The sequence below is a fragment of the Pipistrellus hanaki genome (assembly GCF_964339955.1).
Source record: "Pipistrellus hanaki genome assembly, chromosome: 1".
Taxonomy (NCBI): domain Eukaryota; kingdom Metazoa; phylum Chordata; class Mammalia; order Chiroptera; family Vespertilionidae; genus Pipistrellus; species Pipistrellus hanaki.
The window spans coordinates 54339518-54359836 of record NC_140503.1 but is presented as its reverse complement, the minus strand read 5'-3'; the positions used below and the strand labels follow the sequence as shown (position 1 = coordinate 54359836).

At 38.3% G+C, this 20319-nt stretch overlaps 1 protein-coding gene across 4 annotated transcripts in view; it reads left to right on the top strand.

Moving 5' to 3' along the window:
- Nucleotides 1-19992, top strand: part of AP4E1 (adaptor related protein complex 4 subunit epsilon 1) — an 80574-nt gene extending 60582 nt beyond the window's left edge. For 2 of the 4 annotated variants that reach the window (XM_084894082.1, XM_084894081.1), the window contains exons 17-22: nt 4570-4825; nt 8233-8787; nt 9982-10172; nt 14607-14764; nt 16931-17073; nt 19260-19992. In XM_084894082.1, coding sequence (XP_084750208.1) covers nt 4570-4825; nt 8233-8787; nt 9982-10172; nt 14607-14764; nt 16931-17073; nt 19260-19265 — 1309 coding nt within the window. In that variant the 3' untranslated portion in view covers nt 19266-19992. Of the gene's footprint in view, nt 1-4569; nt 4826-8232; nt 8788-9981; nt 10173-14606; nt 14765-16930 lie in introns of all 4 variants that reach the window. The other 2 variants (XM_084894080.1, XM_084894083.1) reach the window with 1 other exon arrangement.
- The last annotated feature ends 327 nt before the right edge of the window (nt 19993-20319 follow it).

The following is a 20319-nucleotide window of genomic DNA, read 5'->3' as shown; positions in this document are numbered from 1 at the left end:
AAGAAGTATTTCTCAGAACAAAGACACATAGATCATGAGGAACATAGAATGATATGCTGAATGAAGTGGCATAAGTTCAAATTCTCTTCCTTAGCCTTTTTTCCCATTCTGTGGACACCCATTTCCCCCCCCCCCCCCAGACATTTAATTTTGGTATTCCAAGCATGGGAAGCAGGTATGGTTTGTAGGCATCTGATAGTGGGGGTGATTGTAATTAAGTACCTCAGACAGGGCACTGAGGGGCAAGGGAAGGAGAGACAGTAACGCTCCAAACCCAGGGAGGAGACGTAGTCCCTTTTACCTGCATAACAATTGACAGCATCTGCTGTTTAGTATTGAACTAAATACTAATTTAGTATTTAATTCATAATTACCATAAAATGGAACACAAGGGTACATTTACAATGCTTTTCCAAAGAGGACCACAGCTCACTCATTTCAGACTAGTGGCCCGGTCTGAAATTAAAAGGGAATTAGAGGGGGGAAATTTTTTTTTTTAATTTTTATTTATTTTAATTTTTAAAAATATATTTTATTGATTTTTTACAGAGAGGAAGGGAGAGGGATAGAGAGCTAGAAACGTCGATGAGAGAGAAACATCGACCAGCTGCCTCCGCACACCCCCCCATCGGGGATGCGCCCACAACCAAGGCACATGCCCCTGACCGGAACCGAGCCCAAGACCCTTCAGTCCACAGGCCGACGCCCTATCCACTGAGCTAAACTGGTTTTGGCTAGAGGAAATATTTTAATTAATTAATTAATTATTATTTTAAAATATATTTTATTGATTTTTTACAGAGAGGAAGAGAGAAGGATAGAGAGTTAGAAACATTGATGAGAGAGAATCATTGATCAGCTGCCTCTTGCATCACCCCTACTAGGGATGTGCCTGCAACCAAGGTACATGCCCTTGACTGGAATCGAACCCGGGACCTTTCAGTCCGCAGGCCAGCGCTCTATCCACTGAGCCAAATCGGTCTCGGCTAGAGGAAATATTTTAATATTGCTATTTGCTCTTTTTGTATAATAGAAGTGTCAGAGATGAAAGAAAATTAGTAAAATGTTTATGAAAATCTCCCTTCTGTGGTAATTGGCCAGGTGAATCAGCTTTAGGGAGGAGACAGTCACTCTTCTGTATTCTCTGGCAAGCTGATAGTGAAGCAGTTGCCAGCCCAGTTTAGAATTTCTTACCCTAAGTCCTATTATAGGCAGCACCATACCTCAAAGGGGAATTCCTAGAGCTGAGTTTAAAATATGTCCCTAATTTTTTGAAGGTTTCTTGGCCAGAATTTACTTCTGATTCGAATGGTCTGAGCCAAAATAATACCATTTGTATTAGCTTTTTTTATTATCAAAATCCAGACCAAGATGACTCATGTTTAAAAATATTTTTTATAATATGTTTTATATCATATTTTGTATATGAAGTCTTTATGTTGGGCTCTTATTTGCTTGTCTGCTTTTTACACTGTCTCTATATAATGAATGACAAAGAAAATTTATGTTGATGAGAGGCATGTTGTACAAATGAAATGAACCAGAAAAACCTTTAAAAAAGCTCAAGGCTACTTTTAGGCTTATTTTTCTTCCTTTTTCTCATTTTGCCTTTTATTGGGCATTGGATTTTCTGAGAAGCACGCGGTGTGGTGGAATTTAGCGTGCAGAATATTAAGGAGTACCCTTGAGTTCTACCTATGGAGGGAAGGGGAAAGAAGCAGGTTTGGGCAGAGGAAGCAGTTAAGATGCCATGCAGTGCAATGGCAGATTTTACTGACCCCGTGGGGAGCTCTGAAGCTAGAATGGCCCTTCAGAGTTATCCTCAGGTGGGACAAAATGGGTGGACAGGGCTCTGTGCTTAAGTTTATCAGTCACTGCGTGTGAGTTGCTCCGTGTGAGTTGCTCTGGAAGCAGCGTTATATTCGGAGAGGTGGTCCTGGCCCCTAAGGCAGTGAGGGGGTACACTGCCCACAGCAGGGACAATACAGTCTTGTATTGAAAAGAGATCTGTATGGAGCATACTGGTGTCCAACACACCTGCCTTTTTTTTTTTTTTTTTTTTTTTTTTTAAACTAGCATTTGAATAATTTTTTAGTAAAACTTGGGGACTTGCTTTTTAAAAAAATCATTAAAGGATATGTCTTGGCAAACTGGGTTATAGAAACTGTAATCCTGCTGTGAACAGTATGAATCCCTTTGAATTGCTGCTGGTGAGCACCCGAGAGATCCTAGGGGTCGGTTTTTTTTTTTCCTTTTTTTTTTTTTAAATGTAATAAATCTTTATTGTTCATATTATTACAATTGTTCCTCTTTTTTCTCTCCATAGCTCCCCTCCACCAGGTTCCTACCCCACCCTGTGGCCCCCCCACTGTCCTCATCCATAGGTGTACGATTTTTGTTCAATCTCTTCCCACACCCCCCATTCACCTTTTCCCCCCGATAATCGTCAGTCCATTTCCTTTCTATACCCCTGATTTTATTATATTCACCAGTTAATACTGTTCATCAGATTTTTTATTCCCTTGGTTTTTAGATTCACTTGTTGATAGTTACATATTTATTGTTCATAATTTTTATCTTTATCTTCTTCTTCCTCTTTTTAAAGAATACCTTTCAGCATTTCATATAATTCTGGTTTGGCAGTGATGAACTCCTTTATTTTTTTATTTTTTTATTTGTGAAGCTCTTTATCTGGCTTTCAATTCTGAATGATAGTTTTGCTGGGTAGAGTAATCTTGGTCCTGGGGGTCGTTTTAGTGGCTGCCATGAGCACTTCTGGATCTGCTCATGCAAGGACAACCAGTTTTCTTATAAGAGGTTGATAGATAATAGTTTTTTTTAAATTTTTAAATAGCTTTTATTTTATTTTACTTTCTTAAATATATTTTTTATTGATTTCAGAGAGGAAAGAAGAGGGAGAGAGAGAGAAACATCAGTGATGAGAATCACTGATAGGCTGCCTCTTACAGGCCCCCCATTGAGGATTGAGCCTGCAACCTAGCCTGGGCATGTGTCCTGATCAAGAATTGAACCATGACCTCTTGGTTCCTAGGTTGACACTAAACTGCTGAGCCATGCTGACCGGGCTATTTTTATTTTTTTAAATATATTTTTTATGGATTTCAGAGACAAAGGGAGAGGGAGAGAGAGAGAGATAGAAACATCAATGATGAAAGAGAATCATCTATCGGCTGCAGCTGCCTCCTGCATCCCCTCCCCCCCCCTTGCCCTTCCCCAGGAATTGAGCCCTCAACTTGGGCATGTGCTCTGACCGGGAATCAAACTTTGACCTCCTGGTTCATAGGTTGACACTCAACCACTGAGCAAACTTTTTAGAAAATTATTTGGTACCTGAAAGAGAGAAATGAAGATACTTGTGAAGGACCATTTAGCAGCAAAATTTATCGAGGAGGAATGGACTGATTCCCTGAAGATGATTCTTTATTAACATTCAGATTTTCTTTCAGCCAATTAGTACTTAATAGCTATTAGTTCTTTGTTCAGTTTGAAATATAAATACTTACTTTTGTTTCTGGCATTGTACAGAAAATCAAAGTGATCACGATTTTAACAAATTAGAAGGGAATAATAATCAGTACAAACATTTCTGAATCTTTTTTTTATGATTTGCCTATCTTGTAGTACAAATTTCCAAAATGTTATTTTGGACCACAGCAGGGCTACTTAAATGAGCCAAGTGCCAAGGACACACATAGTTCTTATATAAACGTAATAGAGACAATCTTAAGGATATTTTATTGCTTTTTCTTACAGAAAGGAAGGGAGAGAGATAGAGAACTAGAATCGTCAATGAGAGACAAACATCGACCAACTGCCTCTTGCACACCCCCTATCGGGGATGTGCCCGCAACCAATGTACATGCCCTTGACCGGAATTGAACCTGGGACCCTTCAGTCCGCAGACCGATGCTCTATCGCTGAGCCAAACTGGTTTCAGCTTACTTTTTTTTTTTTTTTTTTAAGTGAATCAAACCTCACTTCATTTTTATAAAGGTGCATTGTAATAGTTGAAAATGTAGCTAGTGTTTATATCAAGAAAACCTTTTGGATTAAAGGTAAACTTACACATTGGAGTGGATTTGAATGATTTTTTTTTGCAACAGGATTTTATTTGATGAATTTATGTAGGGTTAATTCTCTCATTGAGTAATTATAGCTAAAAAAGTTAAAGAGTCAGTTCTCATCTTTAACTCATCAGAATTGAAGATATTTTGCAAAGTCATTGGGGTTAAGGAACTGATTTACAGTAGTTCTATTTGTGGACACCTTACGTAAGCAATTAAATGAAAATTAAATGATCTAAATTTTGAACTACGTCTAGAGTTCTGTTGTCCTAAATCCTTTGTCTGAAGGATGGTGGAGGGAGGGGTGCTTGGCTGTAACTAAAATAAAATCTAGAGATCTAGGTTTTTCTTTGTGCATACAAAATAAAATATAAAAGCGGTTCCTAAAAGGCCATGGCAATGATAGGTTTTTTAAAAATGCCTCAGAAAAGTAATGGCTTAGCAGTTACTTGAATTGACTTGGTTTCTTTATCAATCTTCTTAGGACAAGTAGCTTGAAGCTGGAAGGTATACAGAAATTGTGGGGGAAAGAGGGCTATCTTCCCAAGAAGGAAAGCAAAACTGGTGATGAAACTGAAGTTCCGCCTATTCCTCAAGAGGGCGTAATAGAGAATGTAGACCAAACTATAACAAAGAAGGACCCATCTCAACTCCTTACCCAATCTAAAGAGGAGAAAGAAAAGCAGCTGCTGGCATCGTCATTGTTTGTTGGGCTAGGATCAGAAAGTACAGTCAATTTGGTAAGTAGCCAGTTATATTCCTCTGAGAGTCTGTGTCCCTGTTTCACATAAAAAACCTTGTTCTATGAAAGCTCTAGGCCACTATCTATCTATCTATCTATCTATCTATCTATCTATCTATCTATCTATCTATATAGTGGGAAATGGCTTTCTCAGCTCCAGAGCCACCAATGACACACCTTTGTATTCCTGAAAGAGAACATCTCATTGGCTCAGCTTGAGTAAAGTGTTTTCTCTAGTCTGTCTAGTCAGCTAGGGCAAGGGGCAGGGCCCAAATAAAGTTATAACTATAACTAAGAATATTCTCATCCCAGTGAGTGAAGGATAGTTCTCAGTGGGAAGGGGGGGTTTGATGGAAATACTGTCAACAATAATAGTTCAACAATATTGATTTGTATGGAAAAAGTACTTGTCAAAATTGTTTTTTGTTTTTTGTTTTGTTTTTACAGAGAGGAAGAGAGAGGGATAGAGAGTTAGAAACATCGATGAGAGAGAATCATTGATCAGCTGCTTCTTGCACACCTCCTACTGGGGATGTGCCCGCAACCAAGGTACATGCCCTTGACCGGAATCGAACCTGGGACTTTTCAGTCCACAGGCCGACGCTCTATCCACTGAGCCAAACCGGTTTTGGCCAAAATTATGTTTTTAATAGTGAAAAATAGGAGTCAAATTAGGTGTCTAACAGGAGAAAGGGTACATAAATTATATTAGCTCAGCATATTACTCAGCCATTAAAAATGATAAGTACTGCATTATAAAATAAAAAATACTTAGGATATATTAAAATAATATAAAATTCTATTTACACCTTGCTTATGACTGTTAAGAAGATAAAAGTGTTTTGAGATTTAATGATTGATAGAAAAATGGAAACTACATTCAGGCATTAAGATTATGGTGATTTTCAAAAGTTTTTATCCTAATGTATTATTCTCATAGTAAAAGAATGAAAAATATATTTTATTGATTTCAGGGAGGAAGAGAGAGAAAGATAAAAACATCACTGATGAGAGAGAATAATTGATCGGCTGCCTCTTGCACACCCTCTACTGGGAATTGATCCTGAAACCTGGGCATGTACCCTGACTGGGAATCAAACTATGATCTCCTGGTTCATAGGTTGTCACTCAACCACTGAGCCACACCTGCTGGGCAAGGTACTATTTTTGAGCGGCTGAAAATTCCATGACATTTTCCATTTGGTAGTCTGATGAACATACCTCGTGCAAAATTGTGATTAGAGCTACATTTTCTTCAGTTTTACATTATTCCAGGTATTTCATTCTCCTCCTTCCTCGGAATTTTCTCTCCATCCCTGTCGACACTAGGCCAGACTCCAGGCTATATTCTTTACCTGTATCTCTGTGTTTTACAGATCCCATTTCTGTCAGACTTGATACTCATTCCCTCCTAAGAGAAAACAAATGCAGCCTAACAGTATTGCTTGCAGTAAATGGCGTAGTGTCACTCATTTTAGGAGATCCTTGGCTGAAGTCTTTGAGTAGGCTCAGAGCTTTCGGGAGCAACACATTACCTTCATTTAAAACATGTTTCTTGTTCATGTCTCTCAGCCACAAATTTAATGTATTTTCTATCTTAACTAAGTACTTTTAACTGACTGTAGCTGTAACTTTCGCTGTTTGAGTTGCTACCGCAGACTAGTACACATTTATTTTTTTCTTCCCCACAGTTTCACAGATAAAGATTTGTTCCTAGCAACCTCAGCATATGATTTTTTTGGTTTCTTATTAAGTTAAGAACTTTCACCTTGTCATTTTAAGGAAGCAGTGTTTTGCTTCTCTTTGGCATATCTAAATTGCCAGCTTCACTACTCTTGTATTTTGGGGCAATATTAAGTAAAATATGGGCACATGAATTACAAGCACTGCAATGCTGAGACAGTTGATCTGATAACCCAGAGAGCTAAGTGACTAATGGGTAGGTGTCATATACAGCCTGGATATGCTAGACCAAGGAATGATTCACGTCCTGGGATGTATGTAGCGGGACAATGAGAGGTTTTATCACACTACTCTGAATGATGTGCAATTTTTAGATAATATATATTAAAATAAGTGTATTGTTTATTTCTGAAAATTTCCATTTAATATTTTTTGGACTGGTGTTGACTATAGGTAATCGAAACCATAGAAAGCAAAATCATAGATAAAGGGGACTACTGTATGTCTAATTCAAGTCCCATGGCTACTGGACTGAAAATCCTTCACCCACCCACCCCCACTTGTTTTTATGTTGAAACAGTGTTAGTTTTTGTTTGATGAATTCTGAATGGAAAGGGAGGAGACGGACTCAACTCTTACCTTTGAGAATTGGAAGAGATGTTGGGACTTGAAAGATGAGAGAGCATGGACATGGAACCAGAATTCTGGTTAACTAGAATCATGTGAAGGGTGGCCAAGTGGTGTTACAGCCCCCAGGAAGGTGTAGGCATGGACTTAGACTTAGAGTAGTGAGTGCCAGTCTGTTCTACTGGTTTTAGGTAGGACTTTGAGAGGCAAGGGAATACTTGAGTCATTTCTTCTTACATAGATTTGCAGGCCATTCCTCAGGAGGGTTTGCTCAAGGATGGCAAAGTTACTGTTCCCATCTATCAAATTCATAGCAAACATCACTAGTCACTTAAAAAATTCTTTCCTGTTCTGTGTTCCAGTCAGCCATTGCCAGTTGATTCTTGAGGTAAAACCACTTTTTTTTCCCTGTTTATTGACTCATAGGCCATGAAATCATGATTATTGTATATTACTGAATCAGAGTTTTAGCCATCCCTATATTTGAGGAGAACTCTATAAGGAAACTGAAGAACAAAAAAAATAGCTGGGTTTCTTACTCTTTTTAATTTGTGCAATTCTGTACTCTATTACTCTGAAATCTATCAAGTTTTTAGAATTGTTTACATTGAGCTTTTTAACATTTCTTTCTTTTATTTTGTGTGTTATTTATTTTATTTTAAAATATATTTTTATTGATTTCAGAGAGGAGGGGAGAGGAAGAGAGAGAAACATCAGTGATGACAGAGATCATTGATCAGCTGCTCCCTGCACACCCCCTGCTGGGATTGAGCCCACAACCTGGAATGTGCCCTCACTGGGAATGAAACCGTGATGTGCTGGTTCATGGTTGATGCTCAAACATCCAGCCATAGCCGGGCTGATTTTATGTGTTATTAAATGAGAAATAAGATTTAGCGAGTAGTTCAATGTTATATAGCTGTCAGAATTTCAGGGCTTAAGATTTTATTTTTCTCTGATGTCTTTTTTACTCTGTGCTTTATAGATAGAACTTTAGCAAGCTATTAAATTGCTCATTTGAAATTAAGAAAAATGTTTAAAACTAATGACTAGAAAGATGGTTTCTTTTTATATTATTATGTTTCATTTTCACAGCTAGGAAAAGCAGATACCACCTCTCACAAGTTCAGAAGGAAATCAAAAGTCAAAGAAACCAAAAGTGGAGAAACAGCCAATACTCATAATATGACCCGTTCTTCCTTTAGTTCTCCTACAAATGTGACTTATGAAGAAGATTATTATTTGGATAATTTGCGGGATAGAAGAGACAAAGAATTAAATAATTTTACTCTCAGTGCAGAACTTTTGGATTCTGAGTCACTCACAGACCTGCCCTTGGTTGAGAAACTCTCAAATTGCAGACCGTCTACACCTTCTTTGTTTGCTGATGACAACATGGAAGTTTTTCACCCTCCTCAATCCACTACAGTCTCACTTGCCAATGAAATCTCCTTAGCTTCTTTGTTGGAAGAAACTACTGAACACATGCATTCAGATCTTATGGAGGTCTGCAATAATGACACCATGTCATTGTCTTCTTACAAAATTTGGAAAGATGATTGTTTATTGATGGTGTGGTTAGTTTCTAATAAGAGTGGTTTGGAATTGGAAGGTGTTAACTTAGAAATTGCTCCTGCAGAAAATTTCAAGGTATGACAATGCATGGTTTGTTATTTCTTGCCTTAGTGTTTGCCTAGTGTTTCTGCTGTTGGCTTTTCTGATGGTTTATGCATTTTTTTCACATTCTTCCTTCCTCTTCAGCAAAAAAAGTACGAGATATGACAGATTATCTAATTAATTTGTGTAGGGATGAATTATTCAAAAGATTCAAGGGAACATACTAAAGGTTGTATTGGAGAAGGCCACAAATACAGGGGTGGCAAAAGTAGGTTTACAATTGTGAGTATGTGAAACACAGAGTTTATTCTTGTATTATTTATTAATTATTGCATTATTTTCCATGTGAACAACTGTAAACCTACTTTTGCTCCACCCTATATAAAATGAGTATTGATAGAGCACAGCAGTTATGAATATAGACTCTTGACTCAAACTGCTTATCTTTGAATCTTGCTTCTGCTGCTTATTAGCTGTGTTCCATGGTCAAGCTATATGCCTGCTTTGTGCCGTAGTTTCCTGGCATTTAAAGTGAAAATATTAATAGTGCCTTTGCATTATAGAGCATCAGGCTTTTAGTTGTTTCTTGCCTGGCTCCAAGATATTGCCATTGTGATTTCTGGAAATAATGCTATTTGTGTTATTGTGTGGCTGTTCTTGGTGGAGTTATATTTGACCAGTAGATCAGTATTCCACAAAACTGACCTAATTTCTTCTGTGAGCTAGATTGTGTTGAATGGGGTATTACCTGGGCCTGACCAGGGCAGAAGTTCTAGATTTGCATAAGAATCACCTGTGGAACTTAGAACAAAACCAAACCAAACCCAGTTCAGTTGCCTGAGTTCTACCACCAGAAGTTGAGTAAGGGTGGAGAGTGGAAAGGGAAGGCACCTGTATATATCTTTTAACTCTCCTAGCTTTAAAGATCTGGTGCTAGCTAGGATTGAGTGCCACAAGACTAGAGTTTAATACATATTTTTTGGTTCTTAAATTATACAGAGGCTTTCTTGTAATGACATTTGTTATATATTTATTTTTCTCTGCACTATTCTTGATTATCTGTGCTAGTGAATTTTTTCTCAAGTGAAGTTGTTATTCATCTTCATAATATAGTAGTTATTAACATCTCACAGTAATGTGCTTTACTTCAATTAAATAGAAATTTGGTATTCATACGATAGTCTATATTGATCCCTTCTTCAATACTTGTATCACTTTTATCTACAGATCACTGAACAACCCGGATGCTGTTTGCCTATAACAGAAGCAGAGAACACAAAAAACTTTCAATATCGTGTGCAGATGGAAAAGCCTTTTACAGAAGGGAATCTTTCTGGTTTTATAAATTATCAAGTGATGAACACTCATGCTGTTCAGCTAGAATTTTCAGTAAACTTATCCCTGTTAGATTTCATTAGGTAAGTATTTTCTGGAATGTTAACTCGGGTTATTCAGTCATTCAGCAAATGTTCATTGGGCCTATTTTCTGGACAGAAGTACTATGCTAGGTGTGCTAGGGAGTATAACAATTCAAAACTAGACACAGCCCCTACTGTCCAGCCTAGGGAGGAGACATTGAACAATCATACCAACACATATGTAATTGTGAATTTTAGAGGAAATAAATGGTACAGTGACCAATTACATTATGGGACCCGATTTAGGTTGGGGTTGGTTGTGATTCTGGATAACTTCCGAGAGAAACTAGTATTTATTTATTTATTTATTTATTTATTTTTTAGATAAATTTTTATTGTTCATATTATTACAAGTGTTCCTTCCCCCCCCCTTCCCACCCCACCCTCTGCCCTTTCCCCACCCCCCATTGTCCTCATCCATAGGTGCACAGTTTATGTTCAGTCTCTTCCCACATCCCCCTCTCCCCTTTTCCCCAAGAATCATTAGTTCACTCCCCTTCCATACCTCTGATTCTATTATATTCAACAGTTAATATTGTTCATCAGATTTTTTTTTTTAATTTCCTTGGTTTTTAGATTCACTTGTTGATAGTTACGTATTTGTTGTTCATAATTTTTATCTTTATTTACTTTCTCTTCTGAAAGAACCCCCTTCAGCAATTCATATAATTCTGGTTTGGTGGTGATGAACTCCTTTAGCTTTTTTTTATTAGTGAAGCTCTTTATCTGACCTTCGATTCTGAGTGATAGCTTTGCTGGGTAGAGTATTTTTGGCTGTAGGTTTTTGCTATTCATCACCTTGAATATTTCTTGCCATTCCCGTCTGGCCTGCATGGTTTCTGTTGAGAAATCAGCTGACAATCGTATAGGTGCTTCTTTATAGGTAACCACCTGCTTAGCTCTTGCTGCTTTTAATATTCTCTCTTTGTCCTTTGCTCTTGGGATCTTAATTATGATTTGTCTTGGTGTGGTCCTCTTTGGATTCCTCTTATTTGGAGTTCTGTGTGCTTCCTGGACTTGTAAGTCCAATTCTTTCCCCAGGTGGGGGAAGTTTTCTGTCACTATTTCCTTCAGTATGTTTTTGATATCTTGCTCTCTCTCATCTTCTGGGACCCCCATGATTCTGATGTTGGATCGTTTGAAGTTGTCCCAGAGGTTTCTTACATTATCTTCAATTTTCTGGATTCTCTGCCTTCTAGCTTCTGCAGAGGAGTGTCTTCTGGCTCTTTATGTTCCAAATCTTTGACTTGATTCTTGCGATCTTCTATTCTGTTTTTAGGACTCTGTATAATATTTTTTATTTCAGACAATGTATTCTTTATTTCTTGTTGATCCCTTTTCATATCCTCATAGGTCTCATTTATTTTATCGGCCTTTTCTAGGATACTCTTGAAAAACCTTATAAGTGTGGTTTTGAACTCTATATCCAGTCGCTTATTGTCCTCCATTTCTTTCGTTTGTGATCTATTTGGTTTAGGCATTTTCGCAGGCAGCTTTTCTGATGGGGCGGAGTTTCAGGGTGGAGCCTACAGCCTTGGCTTCCGTCAGCCCCGCCCTATGCGACTCCTGAGACTCAGGGTCCTTCAGTACTTGTTGCAAGCACCTCTGAGAGAAAGGTGCCCTCGATTTTCGCCTCCTACCAAACAGTGTAGGCTCTCCCGCAATGGGCCCGAAACTGGGGTTCAGTTCAGTTGGAAGTGGAGTTGGAGGTGGCGTTCAGAGCAGTCTGGAGCCCCAGTCTCCTTCCCGCCAGGGCAGTTCTACGGCACAGCCGGCCGTCCCTTCTCTGCACGCAGTGTGCGTGCCTCTGGGACCTCCTTTCGCTGCTTCCCCGGGTTCCGCCTTACAGCCTGGCTCCCTCTGGATGAGCCTGGGTACCCGGGGTCTGGCCTAGAACGGGGGTTCAGAGCAGTTGGGGGCCCAGCACAGTCGGAGCTTTTCTCTCCTTCCCGCTTGGGAACGCCAGCCAGGCACTCGGCCTCCCTCCTCTCCGGCTCCATCCTCTCCGCGCGCCGTGTGTCTCCGTACCTTGGGCTTTTACAGCTCCTCCTCGCCTCCTTCTGGTTTTCTCCTTGCTTCTCGTTGTAGAATTTCCAGTCAGTCGACTTTCCTGTAGTTCTGGGTAATGTCCATTTTATATTTTAGTTGTATTTTACTGAAATTGTTGAGTGCGGCTGCGGCTAGGTGCCTACCCGAGCAGCCATCTTGGATTCTCCTAGAAACTAGTATTAAAGTAATGTTTAAACTGAAATAACTTTAAAGATTCCACATGGGTTTTCTTTAAGTTTTTCAAATTTCTCATTTGTATTTCATTTATTTGATTCTCTTTATTAAGCTTTAGAGATCTGCAAGAAAATTATTCAGCCAAGTTATTATTCTTGTATTAGACACTAGTGGCCCGGTGCTTGAAATCATACCCTCGGGGCAGGGGGTGTCCCTCAGCCCGCTCTGCACCCTCTTCAATCTGGGATTCCTCAGGGGATATCCAACTGCCAGTTTAGGCCTGATCCCATAAATTGGCAGTTGGACATCCCTCTTGTAATCTGGGACCACTGGCTCCTAATCGCTCTCCCGCCTGATTACCCCAATCCCTCTGCCTACCTGCCTGATTGCCTCTAACCTCTCTGCTGGCCTGATTGACCCTAACTTGTCCACCTGCTGGCCTGATCGACCCTAACTTTCTCCCCTACTGGCCTGATCACCCCTAACCACCTCTGCCTTGTCCCCTGGCCCAAGCTGCAGTTTGACCTCCCTCTGCGGGAGGCGACTTGGCAGATCAGGGGAAGGTGCTGCCCCCATTATCCTGCTGCTGCTGCCACTGCCAGCCTGAGCCTGGGCCCTTCGCAGCCACTGCGGCTTTGTCCGGAAGGATGTCCAGAAGACACCTGCCCTAATTAGCATATTATCCTTTTATTAGTATAGATGATTATGTTAGTATTTAGCATTATGTAGCACCATTCAGTTACCAAAATAATTGAAAACAACTGCCTAACTTTTCTCTCATTTAGTGTTATGAATATATTATACTGTATTCAAACATTTTTTTTTAAATTTATTTTTTAATCCTCACCTGAAAATATTTTTTTCCATTGACTTTTAGAAAGGGTAGAAGGGAGAGATTGAGAAAGAAAGAGAGAGACATAGACATCAACGTGAGAGAGACACATTGATTGCCTCCTGCACGTGCCCCAAATGGGAGCAGGGATGAGTCTGCAACTGAGGTACATTGCCTTGACTAGGAATTGAACCCGGGACCTTTCAGTCCATGGGCTGATGCTCTCACCATTAAGCAAACCAGCCAGGGCTGTATTCAAACATTTTTTTAAATGAAGGCTGCTTGAACTAAGAATGCAAAATACCTGGGATTGTCTGTAAAACTTTTAAACTTTCCACACTCCAGTTGTGTTAAACTACAGTTTTTGCCTACTCTTTGAAGTCTTTTAATATGAACATGTCTATTTATCTGTCAGTATTTAAACTCATGTTGCTATATAAGAACTTACATTCTCTGACTGTGAGGTGTCTCCCAGGGTGAGCATTCATAACCCGAAGAAGCACAATATATATAACAATTCTTTTGTGTATATTAATAAAATCCTCTGTCTTTAAAAATATTTTCCTAATTATAAATATATACATATTATAAAAATTTAAATGCTGTAGAAAAACATAAGTAGAATGTAAAAGTCCTCTATAATTCCACCTCAATATACCATAGTATTAGCTATTTAATCTTCAGTCTCATGGATCATTTTAAAAACATGTACATTTGCTAAAATCTTTTCTCTTGGTCTAATTTACTTAAGGTGCTGGGTCTTTATATTTGCGCTCCTGTATATGACTTTAATAGAGTGCCTTCTTATCCCCCAACCCAGAATGTATATGAAAGAAAAGTTTTTGTTATATTTGATTCATGAAAATACTTGGTAACATTTTACTGAAATCACTAATACTCAGAAAAAGAACTAGGTGACTTATTGAAAAAACATTTGCACTTTAATAACATTTCTTGCTTTCTTCAGTTTGGAGGATGAAAAAATAGTTAGCATTCCAATCATGTTTTTAAAATATATGTTTTATTGATTTTTTACAGAGAGGAAGGGAGAGGGATAGAGAGCTAGAAACGTCGATGAGAGAGAAACATCGACCAGCTGCCTCTTGCACACCCCCTACCGGGGATGTGCCCGCAACCAACGTACATGCCCTTGACCGGAATCGAACCTGGGACCTTTCAGTCTGCAGACCGACGCTCTACCACTGAGCCAAACCGGTTTCGGCCAATCATGTTTTTAACTTAAAAACATGATTTTTTTTGTGGGACCCAGATTTACAGTAATTGTTTTATTCTCAGGAATCATTTAAAATGTATGTTTTTTTTGTTTAGAATCATTTCTTTCTTTTGGACATCAATCTAATTTTAAACATTATTTTCAGACCATTAAAAATCTCAACTGAAGACTTTGGCAAACTCTGGCTATCCTTCGCAAATGATGTGAAGCAAAATGTAAAAATGTCAGAATCTCAAGCTGCTCTGCCTTCTGCCCTGAAGACACTGCAACAGAAACTGAGACTTCATGTTGTTGACATTATAGGTTCGTAGAGTTACGAAAAGGCAATCCTGTGTTTATAAGGCTTTCTCACAATCAGAACACAGATCAGCTCTTATAAGTATCAGATTTCTTAGAGCCATATTTCATGTTATTAGTATCTTTTAGAGGAGTGTGTTCTTCAGATTTTATTAAAGAATTTTTGTGGTAAAATACACATAACAAAATTTGCAACTTTAACCATTTTTAAGTGTACAGTGTAGTGGCTTTAAATACTAGGTATATCGGTTAATAATGGCGGATTTTGTAATGAAAGAAAACACGATAATTTCAAGAGAAAGGTCAAAAGTGCTTATTCAAAGTAATGTCCATCGCTAGCTACACATTTCCCCCATCTTTCAGGTAATTTGTGGATACTGTCCCAGTAGAACTTTTCTGTTTTGAGGCAAACCATTCAAAGACCAAATTTTGCACTTCATTTGTTTTAAAGTGCTGCTCAGAAAGTGCACACCCATCGATTGGGACAAGTGGTAATCTGAAGGAGTAAGGTCTGGTGAATATGGGATGTGGGTTAATACTTCCCAGGCAAGATTTTTTATAGTGTCTTTAATTGGTTTCGAGGTATGTGATGGTGCTTTGTCATGAAGCAAAATTACTTTGCCGTGTCTTCTGGCCCATTCTGGTCATTTCACGATCAAAGCACGGTTCAGATTCATTATTTGTTGTCGGTAGTGATTAATATTAATGTGTTCATCTGGTTTTAGAAGCTCATAATACACCACACCCTCTTAACCCCACCAAACACAGCATTGTCTTCTTTCTGAAGCGATTTGGCCTTGCAGTCGATGTTGATGGTTGACCTGGATCAAACCATGATTTTGTGCATTTGGGATTCTCAAAATAAAGCCACTTTTTAAAGTATATAAACCAGTCTTCACAAGTATATTGAGATGGAGCATGTTCACAATATGCTTCCCAAAGTATACAGTAACTTTTCCTTCAAAATAAAGTAATGAATTAAAACTTCCTGCAAATGCTCTTTTCTTTGGCACTTAATTTGATATTTTTAAGTGTAAAAATATCTATGATGTTAACACCTTCAGCAAATTTGACATGAAGTTTTGAAGCTTGCTGTCAATGCAATAAAATAGCATATATATCAACATATGTGTAACCCCATCTATTGAAAAAAAATCTGCATTTTTAACTGGTACACCTAGTTAATTCTTATTGTTATGTAACTATTGTCACCATCATCTCCTGAGCTTTTCCTTCTCCCCTCACTAAAACTGTACTCATTAAACAACAGCTCCCATCATCTCCCTCTCCAGTCCCTGACACCTACCATCCTATTTTCTGTCTCTATGAATTTTACAATTTTAGATACCTCATAGAAGTGGAATCATACAATAGTTGCCCTTTTGTGATTGGCTTATTTCACATAACATAATGTCTTCAAGGTTCATCCATGTTGTGGCATGTGTCAAACTTTCCTAATGAATACTTTTCCATTGTATGAACATATCACATTTTGTTTATCCATTCATCTGTCAAACACTTGAGTTGCTTCCACTTTTTGACTACTGTGAATAATGCTGCTGTGAATAGAGGTGTACAGATATCAGTGTTCAAGTCCCAGAAGTAGAATTGCTGGATCATATGGTAATTCTATATGTAATTTTTGGAAAAATAGTATTTATTATTTTTAAAAATGCTTTTCATTGATTTTAGAGAGAGAAATGAAGGGAGAGAGAGATAGAGAGAAACATCGACGAGAGAGAAATATCAATCTGTTGCTTCCTGCACATCCCTTACTGGGGATTGCATCTGCACCTCGGGCATGTGCCTTGACTGGGAATTGAACCAGTAACCTGGTTCATAGGTCAATGCTCAACCACTGAACCACACCAGCCAGGCTATCATATTGTTTTTCACAACAGTGGCATCATTTACATTTCCATCAGCAATGTACAAGGGTTCAACTTCTGCAGGTCCTCACTAACCCTTGTATTTATTTATTGTGATAATTGCCATCTTCATGGGTGTGAAGTGGTAAGTGGTATTTCATTGTGGGTTTGATTAGCATTTCCTTAATGAGCAGTGATGTTGAATATCTTTTCATGTGTTTATTGGCCATTGTGTATCTTCTTTGTAGAAATGTCTACTGAAGTTCCTTTGTATTAAAGAATTTTTAATTTTTGTTGTTTGTAGGCAGTGAAGGGCTGTTGGCCTGTCAGCTGCTCCCATCCATTCCCTGTTTGCTGCATTTCCGAGTTCATGGTGACGTATTGGTCCTATGGTTTAGATCCTCCTGCTCTACTCTTCCCGACTATTTATTGTATCAGTGTCAAAAGGTGATGGAGGGATCCTAGCAGAAGCTCTTATGTTTTACTCCATCGAAACAAATGGTTTACATACATAAACTTATTTACCAAAGTAAATAATTCATGGTACTTCTAATGAAAGTGGGGATAATTGCAAATTGTGGTATTATGTGTTTCCTTTATGATTCCTGATCAAAAGAAAGATCCCCAAGAAACTGTATTCTTAACCTTTTACTCAGGATTGTACAGTGTGTTTGGGTCCTAAAGAGTGACCCGAGCTAATGTTATAAACTGCTAATAATGCTTTATATATCACTTAGTGTAGAGGGACTGAAAATATTTATTTTGTTATAAGTAATTTTATAGCAAATTTACTCTAGTGCTAGTCGATTTGTAGTCAAGTCAAGTTTGAGTTCTGCATTAATGTGGGGGAGACATGGAATTGATAACCCCAGACCTGATTCACATTAGGCTTTGGAATGCATTGTGTGCTTTCTGGTAGGCAAGTCATTACTTTCAATTATGTTTTGCTTAGATCAGTGTTGAACAAAGTTGGCACAGCACACACTTAGTTCAAAAGATCCATGAGCATGCTGGGTATTGGGGATCCAATCTCTGATACAGTTATTATGGATAACTTCCTATACATAATTGCAGATAATTTGGCTACAAAGTTTTTTTTTTCCATTTGTATTTATTTTTAATATTAAAAATGAATCACTGTATTTTTATGTTAAAAACTCAGAGCCATTTACAAAAATATTATCATAGAGAAACAAAACCCATAAGAGCACACAGTACTACAGCAAACATATAAAAGGACTTTTTAGTTATGGCAAATCTTTTAGTTAGTTACCACTTTGGCTCTTTGAGCAAGTTGAAATTTGTGATTAAAGTATAAATGGTAAAACCATTTTCCTGGCCTTTAAATCCACTAGTACTCAGTGGATGCAACCGAAACAGTGACTAAGTATATCTTACAGGTCTTCAGTAAAATACATAATTTTCATGTCATAGTTGTGCCTTTGTGGACTCTGTCAGAACTATTATCAGTCTAATATGGACCAGAATCTTGAGATTGTACATTAAGGTTAAAAACGGAAATAATATTTTATAAAACCTTATGGTGCTGTGGAGATATTTATTATTTCTCTTTCTGACACTTCACCATGGAGACTATTCGGGTAATATAGTTTTAAGTTACTGAGGCTAGTGCTCTGGTCACTTGGTACTGTTTTTCGCCCAGGCGTGGAATTCTGGTTTTAGTTTATCTCATTAATCATAGCTGATCTGAAAGACGCTAAGGGGATTTCCCAGAGCTGATAGATTTTATTAGTTATTTGTGTCTAGCATATTCCTTCCTAAAAGCAAAACAGTATTTTTTGAAAATTAAGTTTTAAGTTATTCATTTTAAAAAAATGGCATACCTTGTTACTTTCTTGCTTTTAAAAACACAGCAAAATCTTGTTATAAGAGCAATGTAAAGTGACTGGAATTTCTGGTGTAGGTTTCTCCTTTTAAATAGAAGGTGAGATTCATCCTCAAGCTCCTAGCAGTGTCACGGTGAAGGGAACATGTCTGTGGAGGTGTGGTGGACACTGGTGGCTGCATCATCAACTTCCTCTTTATTCCTGGCTCTGTCAGCAGCACCCCCTCCTGATTCTGCTGTTGCTCTGACAAAGAGATAGGAAGTGCCCTCTCACTTAGCAGAGGGAAGCAGTTTGTGGGACAGGAGATGCCCCGATTTTTGTGCCCTTACTTCCATGTGTTTGCATGGTCCCTGAGGCTGGGTTGAGTGCAGAGCAGTGGATGTAAGGTGCCCAGCAAACCTGAGGACAGCTGAGCTGCTGCTTTGTTATAAGGGCGCAGCAGCAGTTGTCATGAGGGACATGCTTGGCCTATATGAATAGATTGTCTAGTGGTGAGAGTCGTGCGGTGGTAGGTGAGGGCTGGGGATGCGATTTTGGGTCTTCCAAAGGGAGCGTGGTGTTATTTTGTTCTTTCTGAACCCACTAAATAAAAAGTAGGGTTACAGGATTTCTACTGAAATGTTTAGTAGAATGTTTACAATTTTTATATTTTTATGGTTTTAAAAACAATCTAGAAAAGAGTAGATTTTAAAAAACTTCAGAGCACTATATTTTCTGTCTAAACTAATTCAGTGTTTTAAGTTCTAAATCAGACATCACTAAGTTTTTTTTTATATAATATTATAGATATGACTACAAAGTAAGGAGAATGATTGCTGCTGTTAGCTCATCTCCTCACCGTATAGTCATGATTTAGCCAAGTGAAGGGGCATCATCTGGAATAAAGCGAGGGTGGGGTTACTCCCCTGTGGGAATTTTGTGCCGGGCATCTTTGCTGAGAATGCAGGTCGCAGCAAGTGTGAATCTGGAGGGAATGAAGGGAAGACAGCAAAGTCTTAAGAGCAGGTGGAAGGATCAAGCTCCCACCAGAATAGTCCCTGCGGAGGAGGGCAGAGCAGGCTCAGGGAATGTGGGTCTGAGTAAGGATCCGTCTGAAAAACTGCAGATGGGAGCTGAGCGGGTACCAAGTGCTTAAGTGCCAAGCGTGCCAACCACAGCGTATGCTCTGCAGAGGAGCATTGTTTTAAACAATATTCTGTCATCTACCAAAATAGTTGTGGTAAAAATGCAGTATTTTATTTTTTCCTTTATTTTATTTCATGTCAATAATATTTAAAAATATTGAGCTATTTGTCTTAATTTTTATGGATAAATGTGGTCTTTGTCTCATGATAGTGAGCCATTAAAGTGCACTGAACCTATTCATATGTCTTTAAGGTGTTTTGCTGTGTTAAAATTTTAGGAGGGAAAAATGCAACGGAATAACATCTTAGTAACCATTAATTGCCTTGTCTTGGAGTTGAATTCTGTAATTTGAAATAATTCAGTTAAACATCTAATAAATACAAAGTGATCTATACTGTTCTTTGGTCTGTGTATTTTTTACCCAAATATCTGAATAATAAGTGGTATTATTCAGTAGTTTGATAAGCCTTAGCTAAAAAAAAAGTAGAAACAATTGGAATGGGATAAAAAGAGTAAGTTACTCATTAAGGCCCATAAGAATCTGCTCTAATTAGTTATTAAAAATAAAGATATTGCTGTTTTTATGTTATGTTCTGAAAGAACTTTGTGGGCTTCCAACAGGTTAGAGCGTGGATGATCTTCAGGTGCCTGTCCAGATCCCTTGCTTTCAGTCTGCCTGGCCGGAGATCCCAGAGTTCTCTTTCATTCATGCCCTCTCCTT